Below are 20,590 nucleotides of genomic sequence, written 5' to 3' on the forward strand. Positions count from 1 at the left end.
ACAGGGATATATCCTATGAATGAGGGTATCTGCAGAGAGAGTGACTTTTTTCCATCATATGTGACAGACAGGCATACACCAGAAAATGAAAAAGGAAACGCTACCGAAAACATCAGAAACATTTCAGCAGTGGAGCAAGCTAAGATCATGGAAAATTCACCGAAAATTCTTGAACACTTCCCAAATGTCAACGACAATTTTGTCTGTAAATACAGTCGCATCGACAAAAATAGAACCTGTAAGTTCAATATTTCTTTCTCCTGCAGAAGTAAGGCCGCTTTCAAAAGCAGGTCTTCGACGAAATTCGAGAAAATCACGGAAGAAGAGACAAATTGCTATTTTAACCGATACTTCGGTGAAAGACACTCTCACGAAATAAAAGCAGAATGCGAAAGAAAAGAAAGGTTTACATAACAGAAAAACATGCAACCAAAAGAAAGACATCAAAAACACGAAAATTAAAGACGGTCGAACAGTTCTTTTCCAAGAAGAAAGCCTGATTCCATCTACGCTGCAGCTCATCATGACCCTACATCCTCGGAATCTGAGGGTGAAACTGAGTGCTTAGTATGTGAAGAACCCTATCAAAATAGCACTAGAGGTGATTGACTGGTTGCAATGCCCCCATTGAAGCAGATGGGCTCACATCAAATGCCCCAACAAAAGTAATATCCCTTTTTTTTATGTGCAGCAATTTTGATTCAGATGATGATTTGTGAGTTTCGATTTTAATTGTTAGATTTTCTTAACGTCAATGGTCAAAATAAACATCAAAAATTGAAATTGCATTTGTTTTTGAATTGTGTCAACCGGGGCTACTTGACTTATTTTGCAAGGCAGTCGAAATTTGAAAACTTCTTTCTACGGAGAACTCGAATAAATTGAAAATGTAGGTATGTACAATACCTGAAGGAATATACTAGCTGACATACTTGAATTTAACAGTATGAAAAAAATAAATTAGTAAAAATTAATTATTGAAAAAATAAGTCAACAAATTCCGGTCTCCACTAGGTAACTCCAAAAAAAAAAAGAGTGTAAGTTCCTCTATTAAACTAGGTTTTTATTTATTTTCTTAGATACCACGGATTATCATAATTTTGATCCGGGATAAATAGTAAAAATAGAGGAATGACTACTTGTTTGCATTAATTTGCAATCTGCAGCTTGGTGAGAAATATTTTTGATATAATTAATATATAATATTTTTTATTATAAAAAACATAAATAATCTAAATTTTGAGAATTTGAATATATAAAACTTAAAAACTATGGAAAATATTTTCGAAATTTACCTTCCCATATTTATCTAATGCCTCTTCGAAGAGGTTGGCTTCCGAGGCGCTCCATTCCTCCATCTCGTCTCTACAAAGCACCGGCCCGCTGGAGGGCACCAACGAACACAACGCACTTGATAAATTATAGGTGTGCCGATGTAACGTATCCATAGCGTGAAACAAGGTTATGTCCCGACTCGCCGCGGCGGCCGACATATGTAAAGACGGTTGTTTAACGCTCGAACTACAATCCAAAGCCCTTGCGAACGTACCTACGGATCTCGACACTACCAGAAATTGATCTATTTGTCTATCACTGAGGTTATGATCGGGTGTCCAAATAAGAGTTTCTAGTTCGGTTAGATTACGATCATCCTCTTCCGTCTCCTTAAACATAGGAGGAACGTCGCACTGGTACCGGGAGCCGACTCTGATCTCGCCTTTGTCGGCTAACAGGGTTTTTTGCGTAGGATCGAACACAAGGCAGTAGAAGAACATGTCATCTTTGTTGAGATAAGATGCCAGAGCTTCGGTTTCGTTGAATAGAGTAACGGAACACTTGCCGCGAATATGCGTAGCGGGTAAGGTTTCCACTTGACGAGAAAGGAAGAGCTCTCGATGTTTCATCTGGTGCCTCTGCTTCGGACTGAGCAGCTCGCTGGCGCGACCACCCATTTCGGGAATGGGACTTTCTCCAGATTCGTCTAAGGCACCTGAAAAAAGAAATGAAATATATATTAAAAAATTTAACAACAATGTAATTTGGTATATTTAACTTTTCGATAACTACCTACATCTTCATCCTTTTCGACGCCTACATTCCAACCCTCCTTATGTAAATTTGAGGGAGTGGGGCTCGTGCTTTTATCTATTTGTCTGTTTTAGTAATGCTAAGTTTTACAACTAGACGAAAATACAAATCCCATCCCCATTAAGAGAGGAGTGAGACAAGGAGACGTAATATCGCCAAAGCTTTTCAACCTAGCCCTAGAAGACGTCTTCAAAACTACAAATTGGTGAACCTATGGCATTAACGTTAATGGCAACAAGTTAAACCACCTCAGATTCGCAGACGACATAGCGATTATAGCGAGCACATTCGAGGAACTGCAAATTATGATGGGGGAACTAGCAGCCAGCTCCCAATACGTCGGCCTAAAAATGAATATGAAAAAAACAAAAATAATGAGAAATACAGATGACCCCAGACGTATAGCTATAAATGGCAGTGAGATAGAACAAATCCAGGAATATATTAACCTAGGCCAAATCCTGAGACTTGACAAAGAGAACCAAAGTGCGGAAATTACTAGAAGAGCAAGACTAGCATGGGCAGGATTTGGAAAACTTAGTTGGATACTTAAGAACCGCAAAATACCCCAATACTTGAGAAGCAAAGTGTTCAACCAATGCATCCTTCCTATCATGACATATGGATGTCAAACCTGGACCCTAACCAAGGCAAACATGAATAAATTAGCCACAACAGAAAGAACAATGGAAAGAGCAATGTTAGGTATACGACTGTCAGATAAAAAGAGAAACGACTGGGTAAGATCCAAAACAAAGTCGAGGACATAGCAACAAAAATTGCCAAACTTAAATGGAGCTTCGCGGGCCACACTGATAGACAAAAAGCCCAACGTTGGAATACTACAATACAACATTGGAGACCTTACGAAACTAAATGACCAAGAGGAAGACCACAGATGAGATGGGTTGATGACATTAAAAGAATAGCCGGAACAAATTGGAAATATGTTGCTCAGGATAGAGACCGATGGAAGGAGTTGGGAGAGGCATATGTCTAAACATGGACGACAGAAGGCTAAGAAGAAGAAGAGTAATGCTAATCCGTTGTCAAATTTTGTCGCTTGAGGTCAGTGCATTTAAGTAGTTATAACCTCTATCATATGTGGTAAATACGCGCGACCGTTTATTTAAGTTTAAGAGCAAGAATTGAGCCCTGGCGTACTCCTGGGGTACTTGTGGAGTGAATGGTGAGGATAATGTATTGTCAATTTGATCCGGATAGTCCGATTGGAGAGATAGGAATTTATTAATTTAACGAAAGTTGTGGGCAGTCCAGGAAGGTGGAGTTTTTCCATCAGGCCTGTGTGCCAGACCTGGTCCAATGCTTTCTGGACGTCTAGGAAAATGCCTATGACGTGTCTTTTTCGTTAATTGATTGTGAAATGAAAGTTGCTTGGCAATCAATGCATTTTGTATGGAATGTCCAGCCGTATATCCAAATCATGACTGTATTTCATTCTGTTGTTTGGAAATCATGACTGTGCTGACCACCTTCCATGAGATTGGAAAGTAGCTCAGCATGAGACATGTATCATTTATATTGGTGAGGACCGGGATTATATTCTCTGGAAGATTTTTGAGGCATGTTCTGTGAATGCCATCAGGGCCAGGAGCTGTATTTTACCTTGGTTACACATCCGCCTGACGGTGTCCTCAGTCACAGGGGCCATCATCGGATGAGGATGTGGCTCCATGTGAGCCTGAGGGTAGTAGAATAAATCTTCCACTCTCCGTTCGACTTCCCTTTTGGATCTTTCGTTGAAATTGGGGTTGTTTGTGGAAACGAGTGCGGCCTTTTGTGTATAATAGTTAGTTACCAAGATATTCTTTTGTTTTTGTCGCCAAATGCCGCCCAAAGAATCTGATTTCAATTCTATAAAGTGCGTTGGATAGGTGGTGCTCTTTTATATGTAAAAAAATCGGTAAACATTTATATGTTAAAGAATTTCCAATTTTTTTTAAATTTAGATTACAAAATTATGCGAAATCTATTGACCCGATTGTAATGAAATTTGCTGGACTGTTATTATATTCTAAAGATTTTCTAAGCGACTTATGAAGGTCCTAAGTGCAATCTAAGTGGTTGAAAGACGTTTAATAAAAAAAGGCTTGTTTCCCCCCATTTTTTATTTATTGCTATTTTGAAGCAAAGGTAATATATTCAAGCAAGTTGTATCTTACAGGAAATTCAATTGTTAAAGTTATAATAAGTAAGGAAAGTAGAAAAAACGATGTTTTTAGTCATTTTTAAATATTTAATTTTTTTTATTACATTCCCGACCTATTTGAGAAGTCAATTATTATTATTGAAGTCAACTTTTTCTAGTAAAATTAGAATGCCACCTCTCAAAAGCACCTCAAAACAGATCCTACTCTTTATTTATCTTCTTGTATTTCACATGTTTTGTATTTGGAGAGAGATTTCCGTAGTGGAAATCACAACGTCAAATAAACTTATTTTCAAGCAAAATTGTGGCTTATTCCCAACAAAAATAGTAAAATACTATGTAATTCGATTTTAAATGGCTCTTACATATAACCGCCAACGCCTTATTTAACATCTTTCCGCGACGACCGTAAAAAACACGTGGTTTAAAATATTCTAAATAATGGCACCTACTACTATTGTTCAACTTCTGTTTATCTAACAAAAAACTGATTATTATTATCGGTATGCATAATTTACTAACGTGTTCAGTTTCCTGATACAAAATGCAGGTCAACGTCTACCAGATATATGTTTCTTTTTAGAATTAATACACGGTGATCCGTAATAACTAGGTAGATGTCCTTGTAGAAGCATGATTGATGATAGGTTGGCTGAATATCAATGGTTTAAATTTTACAGGTGTTAGGTGTCAAAAAGAATTGTAGTAAATTCCGGAGTAGAGGAAAATAAATAGAATAACTAGCACAAACCGCTATGGATGTGCGACATATTTTATAAAGCATATATCAATTAAACTTAAAACAAAGTAACAAAAGAGAAATATAACTCTAAAAAACAGCGACAAGAAAATACTTTTTAATTACTTCAAAATATGGCATAAAAATCCAATATTATTGTTTCAACGGAAAAAAATTTGACCTATTTGAGATAGTTAAACTTAAATCCACTTGCTTGCAAATAAGTATTTTCATTCTATTTTTGGGTGTCGAATTCTTGAGTATTTTCCCCTTTGCTAACATCTTACACTGTCATCCAAACTTTCTTCCTACTTACCCCCACCATAAGACGAACCTCTCGCCTTGCCGGTAGACATTTCTCGGGTAGCCGTAGCCGTGACTGAGTACCATTTGTACCTCACACCTATCCACACTATCGGTTTTCTCTCTACTTCTATATTTTGGTTATTTAACCGATCACGCTCGTCGTAGAAATCTGTGGAGTGAGTGATACAGAGCCGCAAGTCCCCATCTCTTGCTGTGCTGCTTTTAGAGTGCCCAGTACTTGTAGCTGTTGTTCATGTTCATTCGTTGGTAACAATACAGCATATCAAATAAAATTATTATCCAAATACAAATTGTAAAATACACAATCAACAAGGAGGAATACCTATTTTTATCAATTTGTTTCTCACTTACAATCATCGCTCAAGTATAAAGGATGAATTTGCGCGGTTGAGAGAGTTCTTAAGTCCAGCAAATTTGAGTGTTCACTTTCTTTGTTAGTAAATAGTAAAAACAAAAGAGACGATAAACCTTTTGCCAAAAATATTACAAACAAATATATAGAATTTGAAATATGATACAGTAAAAAAAGAAATATTTATGATTACAGTACAAGCCGTGAGTTTAAAAGGCTTAAAAAATTGATGGCAAAAATGTATCAGATGCAAATTAAAAATAATTGTCACTGTTACGAGAACTTGTGCTAGAAATAAACATTTAACTTTATGTCACTGTGTGGGAGGTCGTAACAGAGAGTGGTCTCATATATAAGACATACCTTATGATTGTACAAAAAATATCAATAGTAAATCGAAACATCCAGTTTTTCAGTATACACTATTGTAAAAAAGCAACATTTAACAAAAATAATATATATATATATATATATATATATATATATATATATATATATATATATATATATATATAAATATATATATATATATATATAAATATATATATATATATATATATATATATATATATATATATATATTAAAAAAATCTAAGAAAGGTAGAAAACAGGATATTAAAAACTACAGACCTATAAGTCTACTACCAATCATATACAAGGGATTCACAAAGATCATCAACAACAGATTACCAAATGCATTAGATGCTGCCAGCCAAGAGAGCAAGCTGAGACAGTGAGACAGTAACGACTATGTTCACCAAAATAACAAACTATATATATTACAGTATCCAACTTGTAAATACATTTTGGAGACGGCTACCGCCGTATTCCCGTTCTCCTCTGCCAATCCTCCCGGTCCAAGGCATGCTCCTCCTCCAAACCTCTTGATTTCATCCCTCTTCTAATTCCTTCATTCCATGAGCGTCGAGGTCTACCTCTTTTTCTTCTTCCAGGAGGCTTCCATCCGTGAAGGTGGACCGTCAATAGGTGTCAACCATTTTAAACCTCTTTTTTCTATTCTGTCAATGACCGTTTCTGTAGCATTCATGTTATTTCTTATAGATTCGTTGGTCTTCCTTTCCAGCCTTGATGTTCTAGCACTTCTTCTCAAATAATCCATTTCAACTGCCAAGAATCTTCTCTTCAGGTCTGCATTAATTGTCCATACTTCAGAGCCATAACAAAGAACTGATTCAACCACGGTTTGCCCTATTGTTTTTTTATTCCTTTTGGAAATGTTGCGATCCCACCATAAGGAGTTCAGACATCCTACAATTTTAGGTCCCTGATTAATTCGGTGTTTAATTTCGGTTTCTCCCTCGTCGTTCTTATCAATGAGTGCACTTAAATATTTAAATTTTTCTACTTGTTTGATTTCCACGTCCTTGTCTATCAACACTTCAAACCTTGCATCTGAATTGATAACTAAATATTTTGTTATCTTCATGCTGACTTGTAACCCCCATTTTACATATTCTCTGTATAGACGCTTTATCGTAAATTCTAGATCATAAGAATCTTGAGCTAGGATGACTTGGTCATCCGCAAAGTTCAGGGAGAACAGTACGTCATTTCCTATGGGGATTCCCATTCCCTGGCAGTCGTTTTTCCAATTTTGGAGGGCTGTCTCAGTATATAAATTAAACAGTAAGAGTGACATACTGCATCCTTGTCTTAGTCCTTAAGTTACTTTTATTGACTCTGATAGTCTAATTCCGATTTTTAGGAAAGTAGTGTTATCAATGTATACTTCTGTGACTATTTATAAAAGGTATGGACTAATGCCGAGTTGTTGTAAAGCTTGCCGCAATTTAAGTCTTGGAACTGTATCATACGTCTTTTCTAGGTCGATGAAGGCTAGATGTACTTCGGTGGCAACCGCTGTTCTTTTTTCTATTAATTTTTGGAGTAAAAACAAGTTATCAGTGCAAGATCTAGCAGGCGTAAATCCACTTTGGTCTTCGCTAATTAGATGTCCTACATTATCTTGTATTTTCCATTTATTATCTTTCCAAACAATCTCCTGAAAGTAGGTAGGACACTTAATCCTCTGTAGCAGTTAGAATCTTTTCGATTACCCTTTTTAAAGATGGACACTTGGTGAGCGGTTTTCCATTCAGATGGTACTTTAATTTGTTGGCAGCATTGATTCATTAGAAAAGTTATTCGTTCTATTAGGAGTGGACCTCCTGCTTTAAGTAACTCTACAGCTCTATATATATATATATATATATATATATATATATATATATATATATATATATATCCCTCTCCCATATATTCCAATCTGGACTCTTGGAGTAAATTTTTATAGTGATTTTCCCACTTTTCTATAGGAATTAAGTTCCTTAAGGAGTTATGAGTAGATAGGTGTGGATAGCGCTAGAATGGACAGGAACAAGTTGATTATGGAAGTACACTGCAAAAAGCAGTGTACCCGATTACAAAAACGAAGGATATGTTTAACAATGCACAATCTACAACGCTATAAAACTACTTAGGTCACACCATGAAAATATGAGAGAGCGTGATAGACGGATCCGTAAAGAAGCCGAAAGCGCCCCTTAAGCAGCTTATTGCAAGCTGCTTAAGGCAGGGCAAAGTATAGGAATAAATATAAATAAAAAAGAAAAACCTTTATATGGTATTCATTGTTTTGAAAGAGCATGTTGTATAATTCCTCAAGAGGTTCTGTGATGGACCCTTAAAAAGAAAGGAGTCCCTGGTGAGTGTGTGAAGATTGTGGGGGATATGTATACCTCATGTTACGAGAGGTGTGGAAGAGACTGACAAATTTCGTGTGGATCATGTATTTAGATTAGTCATCTCATCTTTAAATACACATTTGAGATATTTATTCTTCTTCTTATGGTGCCCTATCCAATTAGTGCCCCGTTTTCCTTCTATCTTCCCTTCCATAATAAGCTTTAAGAACTGGTACTTGGAATTTCGAAATATATGGCCCAGATAAGCAGTTTTTCGTCTTTTTATTATTGGCAGCAATTCTCGTTCTCTGCCCATTCGATTTTTTTAATATCGAGATAACAGATATTTATTAATGATACTAAATTCTCAAAAAAAGATAAATTTTAAATATATGTGTGGAATCTAGAATATAACTTTTTCTATTTTCTAATCGCAATACATATATGCTTTTCGTTTTCTCTTTGTCTATTTAAAATACGGTCATTTTAAGGGATCCTATTTTCATGTTTTGTTTCATGCTCAGATCATTATAAAATATGTAAGAAAAAACTAGGACAACAGTTTAAGTATCAAGATATTTCCCTCCCATGACCGTCCGTTCTAATTTTGAATACATTATCGTCCGAAATAATTAATCGACTCCTTTAAAATTCGACAGAAATGCTGATTTCCCATGTTGTTTATTCTATTTTTAGGCCGTGGTTTACATAGAAACAGGCACCGTTCTAAAAGAAACTATTTAAAATAAACATATAGGGTACCTGCACAATCAAAATTGTATGAAAATATCGTAATGTAATTTTATATAATATATTATTATATAGTTTTGTCAACGAATTCGATACTATCTGAAAAATAATATCAGGAAAGGTAAACAAAGTAGAGATAAAGTATGCTAATAATGTAGATTTTAGTGCAAGTTTTCTTGGTAAAATTTGTAACGACAGCCGGAAGGGAATGTTCCGAAAAGTAATGTTATATATAAATATTGAACAATTGAGGCATCCAAAGAGAAAAACATTATTAAATTTGTGTGTTTGAATATATGGATTTAGGGTTTGTGGTCCCGTATCGGGCGCCTCCACAGGTGGTATTTGATAGAATGCATAAGAGATTTGAGTCATACCGGGGAAATCAATAGTTTACCATTAAAACATAAGATTCTCTTGTATTACAAAAATTTGTTTAGATGAGTAGCTCTTACATCGAATCCCTTAGGGTTTCCTCATTTGCACGAATTGAGGACCAAAATGAAATTTTAAGTAAGGGTTTACTTTTATACCTGAAAAAAATCGCACGAATTCCAATAATCGTAGATATTTATTGCCTATTTAAGAAACAATATTTTAAACATAAAAGCGTTACACATCTTTACATTTGATATTTATAAAAATAAAAGAGGTACACATATTTACATTTAATATTTACACTTTCGCATCGGAAATACAGGTTGAAATACATATTATTTCTTACGTAGGTAATATCTTTTCTTGTCAAAAAATTCATAGCATCACTGTTTTCCCTTATTCCTAACCTAACCTAACCCAACCTAATCTAACCTAACCTAAACTAGCGTAAACAATTGTGCGTTACATTTATTTACCGTACATGTCCAAAACCTTTCACCACTTTTAAGCACTTTTTTTTCAGGATACTTATAATCATCCAACACAAGTAACGAGTTTCATTTAAGATCATTTTAATTTCACTCATTTTGACTACCTTTCAAGACAGCTCAAAACAAACTAAATCTATAATAATATTTTATTATTAAATATTTCCTTACTCATTAAAATCTCGTTTGGTTCGTAATTCGGTGCACTTATTTTGGCTGTTCAGGTAGCGATCCTCAATTCGAGAACACCGGTCATATTAAAGTCGAGTGAAAATTACGATAAGAAGGTATCAATTATTACGTTTTTCTGCAATAGAGCAACACTGTATTTAGACCTTTACTATAAAATTTGTGCTATCGATCATTTTCAAATGTACTATAATATGAAATGGACGTTAACCACACGCCTAAGCGATCTAGAATACGCGGACGATATCTGTCTATTAGGTCAAAGGTTCCAAGATCTGGCTTACCAATTGGAAACACTTTCCACTGAAGCCAATAAAATAGGTTTGAAAATCAATATTAGTAAAACCAAGTCCATGAGAATAAATGCAAGGAACAACACGCTATTTACTATCGACAATATGCAGATTGAAAATGTGGAAAACTTTACGTATCTTGGAAGTGTCATAACAGAAAACGGAGGTACAGAAGACGATATTCGTATGAGGATACGAAAAGCCCAACAAGCTTTCAGCACGCTCAACCCTGTTTGGAGATCTGGCGAGTATACTACAAGGACAAAGATCCGAATATTCCGATCAAATGTCATGTCTGTTCTACTCTACGGATGTGAAACCTGGAAGTGACAAACACCCTCACAGACAAACTGCAGGTCTTTGTTAACAAATGTCTACGAAGAATTGTTCGTATATTCTGGCCTAACATCATCAGAAACGACAATATGCTACACCTGACCGAACAAAAGAGGGTACAAAATGAAATTAACTCCAGAAAGTGGGGTTGGATCGGTCACACACTCCGAAAAAATAGTTCCAGTATCGCAAAGACTGTCCTAGAGTGGAATCCCCAAGGGAAAAGAAAAAGAGGTCGCCCAGTACAAACTTGGAGAAGATCCATCATGAACGAGATAAGAGGCCAAGGAAAGTCTTGGAAGATAGCGCGTTTTCACTGAAGCTCTATGCTCCACTTAGGAGTTCAAGAACCTTATATATATATATATATATATATATATATATATATATATATATATATATATATATATATATATATATATATATATATGTATATATATAATATGAAACAATAAGTTCCTTTCGTGAAAGGTGAAAAGGGAACACGATTAAAAGAGCTATTATAATTAATGAGAATTAATTCATCAAATATAACAGTAAGTTCTATATAGGTGTGTATACTATGTACTTGCTAGTACTATGCATAGAAGTACTTGCATGAACAACCTATATACTCGTATTTATCTTATGCTTTTCCGTCATACTTGTTATGCATAACTGAGTACTTTAAAACTAACATTCCCTTTCAAAATTAAATTGATATAAGCGATATATAAACGATATTTCTTTGTTTAAACTTCCTGTAACCAATTTATATTATTGTAGTCATGCTTATTAAAAATTATCAGCATATTTACAATTAGTGCAAAAAAAAACACATTTAAAGGCTCTGAGTAATTGTAAAACAATGTTTAAATGTTTATATATAAAATTTAACTACTTATTCTCAAAATATTATTAGATGTTTGTGTTGACTTGTTCTAATGAAGATAGTTTTATAAAAGAGAAAGTTATCTATGTTGATAAAATGATTATACGTATTTAACCTTATAAATAAAGAACTTTATAAAATAGACTAAAAAGAATTGACATACATGGTGAATTTTTAGCGCGAAATTGGTCGATAATTCCATATATGCTGAATTCTACGGGGTGATTAGTAACTACGCGGTAAAGAAAACATGCAATTTTTAAATGGGACACCCTATATATTTTCTCATAATCTCTATTCTTACAGTATGAAGTTTCGCACTACTATACATACCATTTAACTAGTTATGACCATTTTTATTTTGATATCGCTATGAAATAGACACCCTGTACATAAAGAAGGAATACAATTGTTAATTTTAAATAATAAGGTAAACAATATATTCTAGTTTTCAAATTAAATTTAACAGAAATCGTTGACGACTATTCGCATACGTGGTGTTCTACAAAAGAAAATTAGAGATTTTCTCATATCTTTGAATGTACAACCCTATAGTTTACAATCCACAAGGAAAATGAAATTCCTGTAGTTGGCTCATGAATCACAAAGGATTTATTTAAAAATTCTTTATAAAAGGTATATAATTAACGATATCCTTTCGGGCTACATCACAGAACGTTTTTGGACTCAAAAGCCCATCATCAGTGTTATATTACCTGGAATAAGTATTACCACTTTAGTGAAAGCAAACATAAAGGTTAAATTTTGACTGAGATTAAACAATCAATGTGGCTAAACACTTACTAGGTATAAGTACCCCTTTCCACCCGTGCCTACACAATGTGTAAGGTATTTTTAACGTACCCTCGTATACGTACAGCGAAGTTTTAAACGTTCCGATCGAGCGACGATAGTTGTGTAGGTATCACAGAGCAACGTTTAATAATGTCTGGGCCACGTGCTTTTGAGTTGGCGGGATATTAGTATGAATTAGTTCTTCACGATGGAAGGTCGAAATTTTCGTCACAAATGTATGTTTTTTATATTAAAAAAACTTGTTTTTGAAGTTATACTTCTATACGCGCGTTGAACGTTGGAAATTTGTACGGGAGTGAATCGGCAAAATCATTACATACGTAAGATATAGGTAAGAGAGAGACAGAAGATATATTTTCTCTCTCTTTATCTCTCGAGAATAAAAATGTTCCTTTCGTAAATATATTTAATAATTATTAATATTATTATTATTTTTCCATTGTGTTCAGATTTGTCTTGAGCCTCGTTAGACATGTTAAATTATAAATTAAAACTTTAAATATCTCAAGAAAGTTCAAATGTGTACTTATATACACAACAAACAACAATTAAATTTTGAATTTTGAAATCTGTCGATATTAGACAAATTGACAGTTGTGTCACGAAACAATATTTTTATTTTATTAATAATATTATCATGGTAAATTAAACATATGTGTAAGTAAGTTATGTATATTGTCATTTTTAAATACTTATCAATATTCCATTTTAATTTGTATTGTATAAATTTATTGAATTATACTGCAGTGTATTGTATTGTATTTTTATATTAATAACAAAATAAACAATGAATTTTACTGCAGAGTATGCGTAAAAAAATTTTTTGCTTTCAACTCCTTTCATACATATATGAAAATAAAAATATACATTTTCATCAAAATATTGATTCAATCCTTCATTTACTATACTCCTATTACAGGTCAAATTTTGTTTATATACAGCAAACGATGCACCATATACCTATATACTATATATATATATATAATTCTGTTTCTCTTTCTGCTCTCTCTTACCTATAACATTACATATGTAATGATTGTGCAGATTGACTCCCATATAAATTTGTAACGGCGAACGCGTGTATAGAAGTATAACTTCTACCGGCAGTCCCACTGGACTGCCACACCCGTTTTTTTTTTAACCAGTGTGTTACATTTAATATTAGTCTAGCCAAATAATTGCAGTGTTTTCTTGTTAAATTTTAACATAGTTTTTTTAGAAAATTAGCTTTCTATTTCTACTTACACATTTGTGCAGGTTGGAATTAACTGTGTTTTTTTTTATTTTTTATTTTAGATTTCTTGGACAAACAAAAATATGTCGATGAACTTCTTATGAAGACTCAGAGGTAGAAGGTTTTAGCGACGATTATGATGCTGACCCTACAGGGCAGACAGAGGCTCAGGAACCTACTAGGATTCTGGCAGAGAGCGATGACGATTCGGATAGTAGCGACCAGGAAATTCAGCCGCCAAACGAAAACTTGATAAGAAACGAACCTGTTATACCGATTCGGCAAGATTTCAACTACCGTATACGTTATTCAGTATGTGGAACAAAGATAACACTTAATTGTTTGACTACGAGTGAGACACAATATACGCATATTAGAGTAGCGAGTCTAATTTTTAAACAGTGTTGCGAAATTTCTGTAACATAACTCCTTCTAAAACATTAGTCGGATACATGAGTGTAACATAATGTTTAAATCCACTACAGTTCATTGTATAATGAAAATTAATATTGCCCCAACAAACCTTACATGAAGTAATCATGTAAGTGTTATTTTTTAAACGATTATATCATTACTTAATTAATTAACAAAGAACACTGAATTGAGAAATTGAGATACGACAACAGCGTGAGCTAAATAAATAACGCACTTTAGTAGACAGACAAATAGTATAAACCATTTGCCCTCTCTACGACTTCCCCTCAAAAGAATAGGCGGTGCTAATCTGTACAGCAGGTTTAAGGTCAATAAGGTAAGGTCTATTTCTTTGATTTTTAGCTGTCGTGGTAAAAGGTTGAAAACAAATAATTAACATGCCAAGCGTATACAGTAGAACCTCGATAAGTTAAATTCCAAGGGAAAAACCAAATATTTTAAGTTATAAAGGTTTTAAGTTATCAATGGTCTATGTTGTGATGGATTAATATAGGTCAGAAGTTCATTAAAATATAGGCAGTTATTATACACTACATTCATTTATTATACACATTACAAAAAGTTAAAGCAATAATTAAAGGTATAGTCTACTAAAAAAAGTCTGTGATTTTCTTTTGTTGTAAACAATTCATAGATTCTAAATCGATTTGATTTTCAATAACATAGAGAAGAGAATACGTTATCTTTTATGTTGCTACACTGCTCTATAAATGATCGTACAGTCGTTATAGCACTCTTGCTTCGTTGATTGATATGTTCTTAGATGAAGTTTGTGGTCGTCATTAAATTCATCGTCTTTATCACTTTCAATACAGTTGTTAACTGATTCGAATATTTCTTCCTCTGTTAACGTCCTTGCTGTGACTACTTTATCATCACAAGTAACGAAGTCGTCAAAAGTAATCTTTAACGCAGACATGTGGTTATTCCATTCTTCAGGATCATTATTATCTTCCTCTTCAAAATGATTTCTTGAGGTTCTGAAGAAAAACCACAGGTTCTAAAGCAGTTTTTCACTGTGAGGAGTGTTACGTTTTGTCATGTTTTGTCCACCATCCTCATTGCTTGAAGAACATTGATAGAAGAAATCGTATTTTGCTCCATATCAGCTATCATTCTTCTAAAAACTTCTTTTCTGTATAATGTTTTAAAATTTTTAATTATACCCTGATCCAAAGGTTGAAGTTGTGATGTTGCGTTTGGTGGAAGAAATTGTACTTTGATTGCCTTTAATAATGGTGGTATGTCCCCGTGTGCTGTTCAGTTGTCGATGAACAGAATAATTTTTCTATTTCAAGTTGCCCTTTGCTAATCTATATTAATCAGCCATTTTTTAAAAAGTTCTGCTCTCATCCATGCTTTTTTATTAGCTTCATAATCCATAGGCAGTGATTTTAAACCTGCAAAACACCGAGGTTTTTTTGACTTACCTATATAATTTAAGGTTTGAGTTTTTCTGTGCCCGTAGAATTTGCACAAAGCAGAATCGTAAGTCGTTCCTTGCTATGACATTTTTCATTTTTGAATGTTAATGTTTTTTTGGGAAGACATTTGAAAAACAGACCAGTTTCATCAGCATTAAAAACATCATTGGGATCATAATTATTTACTAAATTATGCAAGTCAGATTTCCATTCTTGGCAGACTGATTTGCTTACGCTCCCACTTTCGCCGCACATTTTTTTTTAAGGCTAAATCATTCGTTTATTGAAATTCTCTAACCAGCCATTGCTGGCTTTAAAATTATCGATTTTTAGTGAATTAGCGAACACTGCAGCCTTTTCTTTCAGTATGGGTCCACTGACACTGATGTTTTTGTTTCGACACTGTTTTAACCACGTAAACAAACACTGTTCCAAATTAGGGAATTCGGCAATTTTTGTCTGCTGATTCTTGTTTTTTCAATAGTTCGATTTCTTTTTTCATGATGATTGATAATGTATTCTCGTGTATTCCAAACTGAGCCGCAACTTCTTTTCTTTTGAACCCATTTTCACTGCTTCTATAGCTTTTAATTTATCAGCATATGTTAGCGTTGTTAATTTTCTTTTTAAACTCATTTGGAGCAAGGTATCACACAGTACCTAAATCGATGTTTCTACAACAGTGATCAAAACTTATGATACAGTAAGCTGTTCAGCTGTCATTGGTAAACAATTTTATGTTATAGAGATTGTGGAAACATTTCTTTAAGTTACTGAGGGCCAATATTGATATTATTTATTTTAGTTATCGAGATTGTGTATTTTAAGTTGTAGAGGTTTTGGGCTCCGATGGGAAGGGAACATATAATTTTTTGAAGTTATAGAGGTTTTTAAGTTATTGAGGTTTGACCTATCGAGGTCCTACTGTATTTTCAAGAAGAAAAGATTCAAATGGTGAAATGGTATCTATTATGGGAACCATTCTATTGTAGAAATAATACAGTTATTTATTGCTGCTTTTTAAAAACAATAACTTTTTAAAAAATGTTTTGTTTTCCGATGAATCTTAATTCACAATCCATAAACGTCATAATTCATCTGTCGTCCGCTATTGGTCTAGAGAAAATAAACAATAAACATTGTAGTATGCTGTGAAAACACAATTCCCAAAGAAATTAAATGTGTGGACTGGCATTTATAACGATAATATAATTGGTCCATTTTTATTACGAGAAATTTGAATGGACGAAAGTATCTAGATTTATTACGCAATCAGATTATTCCAGCAGTTCGAAACCTTGCGGTCAACTTCGATGATGTTTGGTTTCAACAGGATGGTTGCCCAGCACATAACGCAATCGAAGTTACAAATTATTTGGACCAAACATTTCCTGGACGAATAATTTATACACGAGGAACAATAGAATGGCCCCCTAGATCACCAGATTTAGCACCCTTGGATTTTTATTTCTGGGGAATGCTAAAATCAAAATTATATCGGCATGCATTCGAACGAGCCACCAATTTAGCAGAATTGCAAGAGAAAATTGTTTAACTTTGTAGTCGAGTACAACCAAATCAGCTAAATGCAATGAGACTTGCTTTAATTGATAGATTCGGATTTTGTTTAGCTTAAAATGGTGGTTTGTTTGAACATTTAGTTGGTTAGAGATTTTTTAAAAATGCCTTTAATTTTAATTATTTAGAATAATTATTTTAGTTGGTTTTTTTCTTATAAAAATAATATTTATATTTAGTTAATATTTGTTAATTATTTTGTTTCCTAGCTACCACAGCTAAAAATCTACAAAAATTACATTTAAAACTCGAATACCTATAAGTGTTTGGATTTACCGACGGAAAGTTGGCGACGAAATAATTTTATGCAAAGACCTGCACTCCCCATGAATGTCCAATAATTACTGTCGGTCATCGGTGATTTTTATGCCGCTTCGCACTGTGAAAGAAGGCGTTGCTTAAAATTTTACAACTTTTGAGGGGAATAATGCTTTGTTGCCACACATAAATTACTTAAATCAATGTTCTTTGTTAACTAATTAAGTAACTGATAAAATCGATTAGAAAATAACAATTACGTGGCTACTTTATTTGAATTTTTTGGGACAATATTAATTTTCATTCTACAATGAACTGTAGTGGATTTAAATATTATTTTAGACTCATGTATCGGACTAAAATTTTAGAAGGAAAGATGTAACAGAAATAATAGCAACACTGTTTAAAAGTCATACCTACTCTATCGAGATGGTGACTGCCTCTCACTTCTACTCAAACAATTAAGTGTTCTCTTTGTTCCACATACTGAATAACGTATACGGTAGTTGAAAATTTACCGAATCTGTATATGAATGAACCACAGCAAAATCACGAAAATAAAAAAAAAGAACAAAACATTTTTGACCAAGCACGTATATGTATTCATTGTCAAAAAAAGGGAAAGCATTAAATACGACAGCAGCTGAAATCAAAAAACTGTTCTGAGCCCATTTGCTCTTTGGTTATACTCGGTATCGTCGTTTATCCTGGTATTGGAAAGCTGGGTTAAAAATATCAAGTGTATCTGATGCTTTACCCAGAGATAGGGTTATGTAACTGAGAACCTGCCTTCACTTTGTTGACACAAATTCTCCACCTGAGAATCATCAAAATAACAGGCTATGAAAAGTGCAACCTGTCATAGATGCGGTACGAAATGCATGTCTTCAAATTAAGAAATCAATAAACAACTACAGCATTGAGGAACAGATGATTCCTTTTACTGGTCGATGCTCTTTACGTCAATATGTAAAAAAAAACCACGACCAGGAGGATTAAAAATGTTTGTACTGACTTCATCAACAGGTGTGGTTCTCAATTTTGAGATATACCAATATCGGAATATGACTTGGGCCTTCTGTAGTGTTGAGATTAACAACATATTGCCAGAAGGATCGTTTTTGCACTTTGACAGGCATTTTACTATACCTCACTTAATAAATAAGCTTTGCGAACTAAAAATATATGGAACTGGACCCGTAATGAACAATCGAATCAAAGTTTACTTGTGAAAAAGTGAACAATTTTGCCGAAAAGAACAAAATATGGTGGCCGTTAAGTGGAGGGACTCAAAGACTGTAGTTTTATTGTCGAATGCAGCTGGAGTTGATCCTCAAAGTATAGTAAAAAGGAAATGAAAAAAAAATATGTAGAAATAACATGTCCTGATATTGTTAAATCTTACAATGAGAATATGGGAGGTGTTGATATCATAGATCAGCAGCTCGAATATCACCGAAGCTGGATAAAAACCAAAAAATGGACCTTAACAGTAATAATCCACTTTTTGGATCTTGCGGTGGTAAATTCTTGGATGCAATATAGAGCTAACTGTCAAATGAATAATATTCCAAAACGAAAGGTAAAGGATCTCCTATCCTTTCGAATGAAACTTGCAGAAACATTACTGGCAACCCCTACGAAACGACGTTTTACTAATAGTGATCAAGAAAAGGAAGAAAAAGAGACTCCAACAAAAAAACCACAAAATTATAGAGCTGCAATGCCAGCTGAAGATAAAAGGTTGAATAGCTTTGAGCATTTTCCAACTGTGGATCAGCTAACTACAGCCAGATTTTGCCGCAGAAGCACTTGCAAAAGTAGAACGCGAGTCAGGTGTTTAAATGTAACGTTTATTTATGCCTTACAAAGGATCAAAATTGTTTTTTGTATTTTCATACACGGTAGATTTAATATTTTGTATTACCTAAAATAAAACCTATCATACACAATTGTGTGGGTACCTTTTTTTTTTAAACACTGTGTACATAGATTTTTTTAATATTTTTTCTATTATAAGTAACCTCCAAGTATCATTTGCACTAAATTTTACCAAGTTCTGAAAAAAAAATTATGTTCAGGTCTGAAAGGGATACATGAGTCAAGCCACTAAATCTTGCTTTACCACGTAGTTATTAATCACCCTGTAGAATTCTGGAGAATACCATTGCCTACATTTTTTCTAAATAACTTTTTTGGATATTCTGTACCACAATTGAATTATCGACCAATGTCGCACTAAAGACTCACCCTGTATGTTTAACAAAAATCTGAGAATGTTTCTCCTAGACTTATACCGATAACGAGAGCAAAGCGAGTGCATAGTGTACGAATCCTTTACGATATTTTACGATATTTAACACTAAACTATCTTCCATCTTCCTCAAAAAAATTATCTGCTAATTTTACAAAACACCGTATTTCAATCAATTTTTAATTCAGTTTCACACCATGTTCCTTGCGGTATAAAACCTATATTTATTTAGATCGAGTTATTCGAGTTTCAGAAATGGGTCAACACAACTTGTAAGTGACGCACTCGAAAGGGTGTTAAACCGGATTATGTTAACATCTGCATTCAAATAATCCCTAAAAACATAGGGTAACTCAGCGATCAAAATCTACTCGACGTTTTCATGCTTAGTCATGGTAAACAGAATGTAGTAACAAGTGAATTTGTAAATGAAAAGCGTTATGTGGATAATGATAGGTGTCCATAACACGTGAACTGATATTTTTAATGTTATTTGCACATATACAATTAGAATATAGAGCTGGAATATCGAAATGAGGAACTCGTGGAACCCCCCTCGGTAGATGAAGTGAAAATATCTATAGAAAAACTAAGGAACCATAGGTCCCCAGGTAGCGATGGCATCCCAGCAGAGTTATTTAAGCACGGTGGAGAGCTCACCAAGGTGATGCGAGAAATTGTTTGTAGAATTTGGTCTGAGGAGCAAATGCCTGAAGAATGGAGCTTAGGCTTAATTTGCCCGTTACACAAAAAGGGAAACCAACTGGAATGCAATAATTACCGCGGAATTACTCTCCTAAATACAGCATACAAGATATTGTCAAATATTTTGCACGAGAGATTAAAGCCTTATACTGAAACGTTTCTAGGAGAATATCAGGCGGGATTCAGGCGTGGACGTTCAA

At 34.0% G+C, this 20,590-nt stretch overlaps 1 protein-coding gene across 2 annotated transcripts in view; it reads right to left on the bottom strand.

The window, feature by feature from the left end:
* The window catches only part of MTA1-like (metastasis associated 1-like), an 85,335-nt gene that overhangs the window by 36,887 nt on the left and 27,858 nt on the right, over positions 1 to 20,590 (bottom strand). For both annotated transcript variants that reach the window (XM_072522249.1, XM_072522250.1), the window contains exon 3: positions 1,296 to 1,990. In XM_072522249.1, the coding sequence (XP_072378350.1) occupies positions 1,296 to 1,990 (695 nt within the window). The remainder of the gene's footprint in view (positions 1 to 1,295; positions 1,991 to 20,590) is intronic.

This window comes from Diabrotica undecimpunctata, chromosome 2 (assembly GCF_040954645.1).
Source record: "Diabrotica undecimpunctata isolate CICGRU chromosome 2, icDiaUnde3, whole genome shotgun sequence".
NCBI classification, from domain to species: Eukaryota; Metazoa; Arthropoda; class Insecta; order Coleoptera; family Chrysomelidae; genus Diabrotica; species Diabrotica undecimpunctata.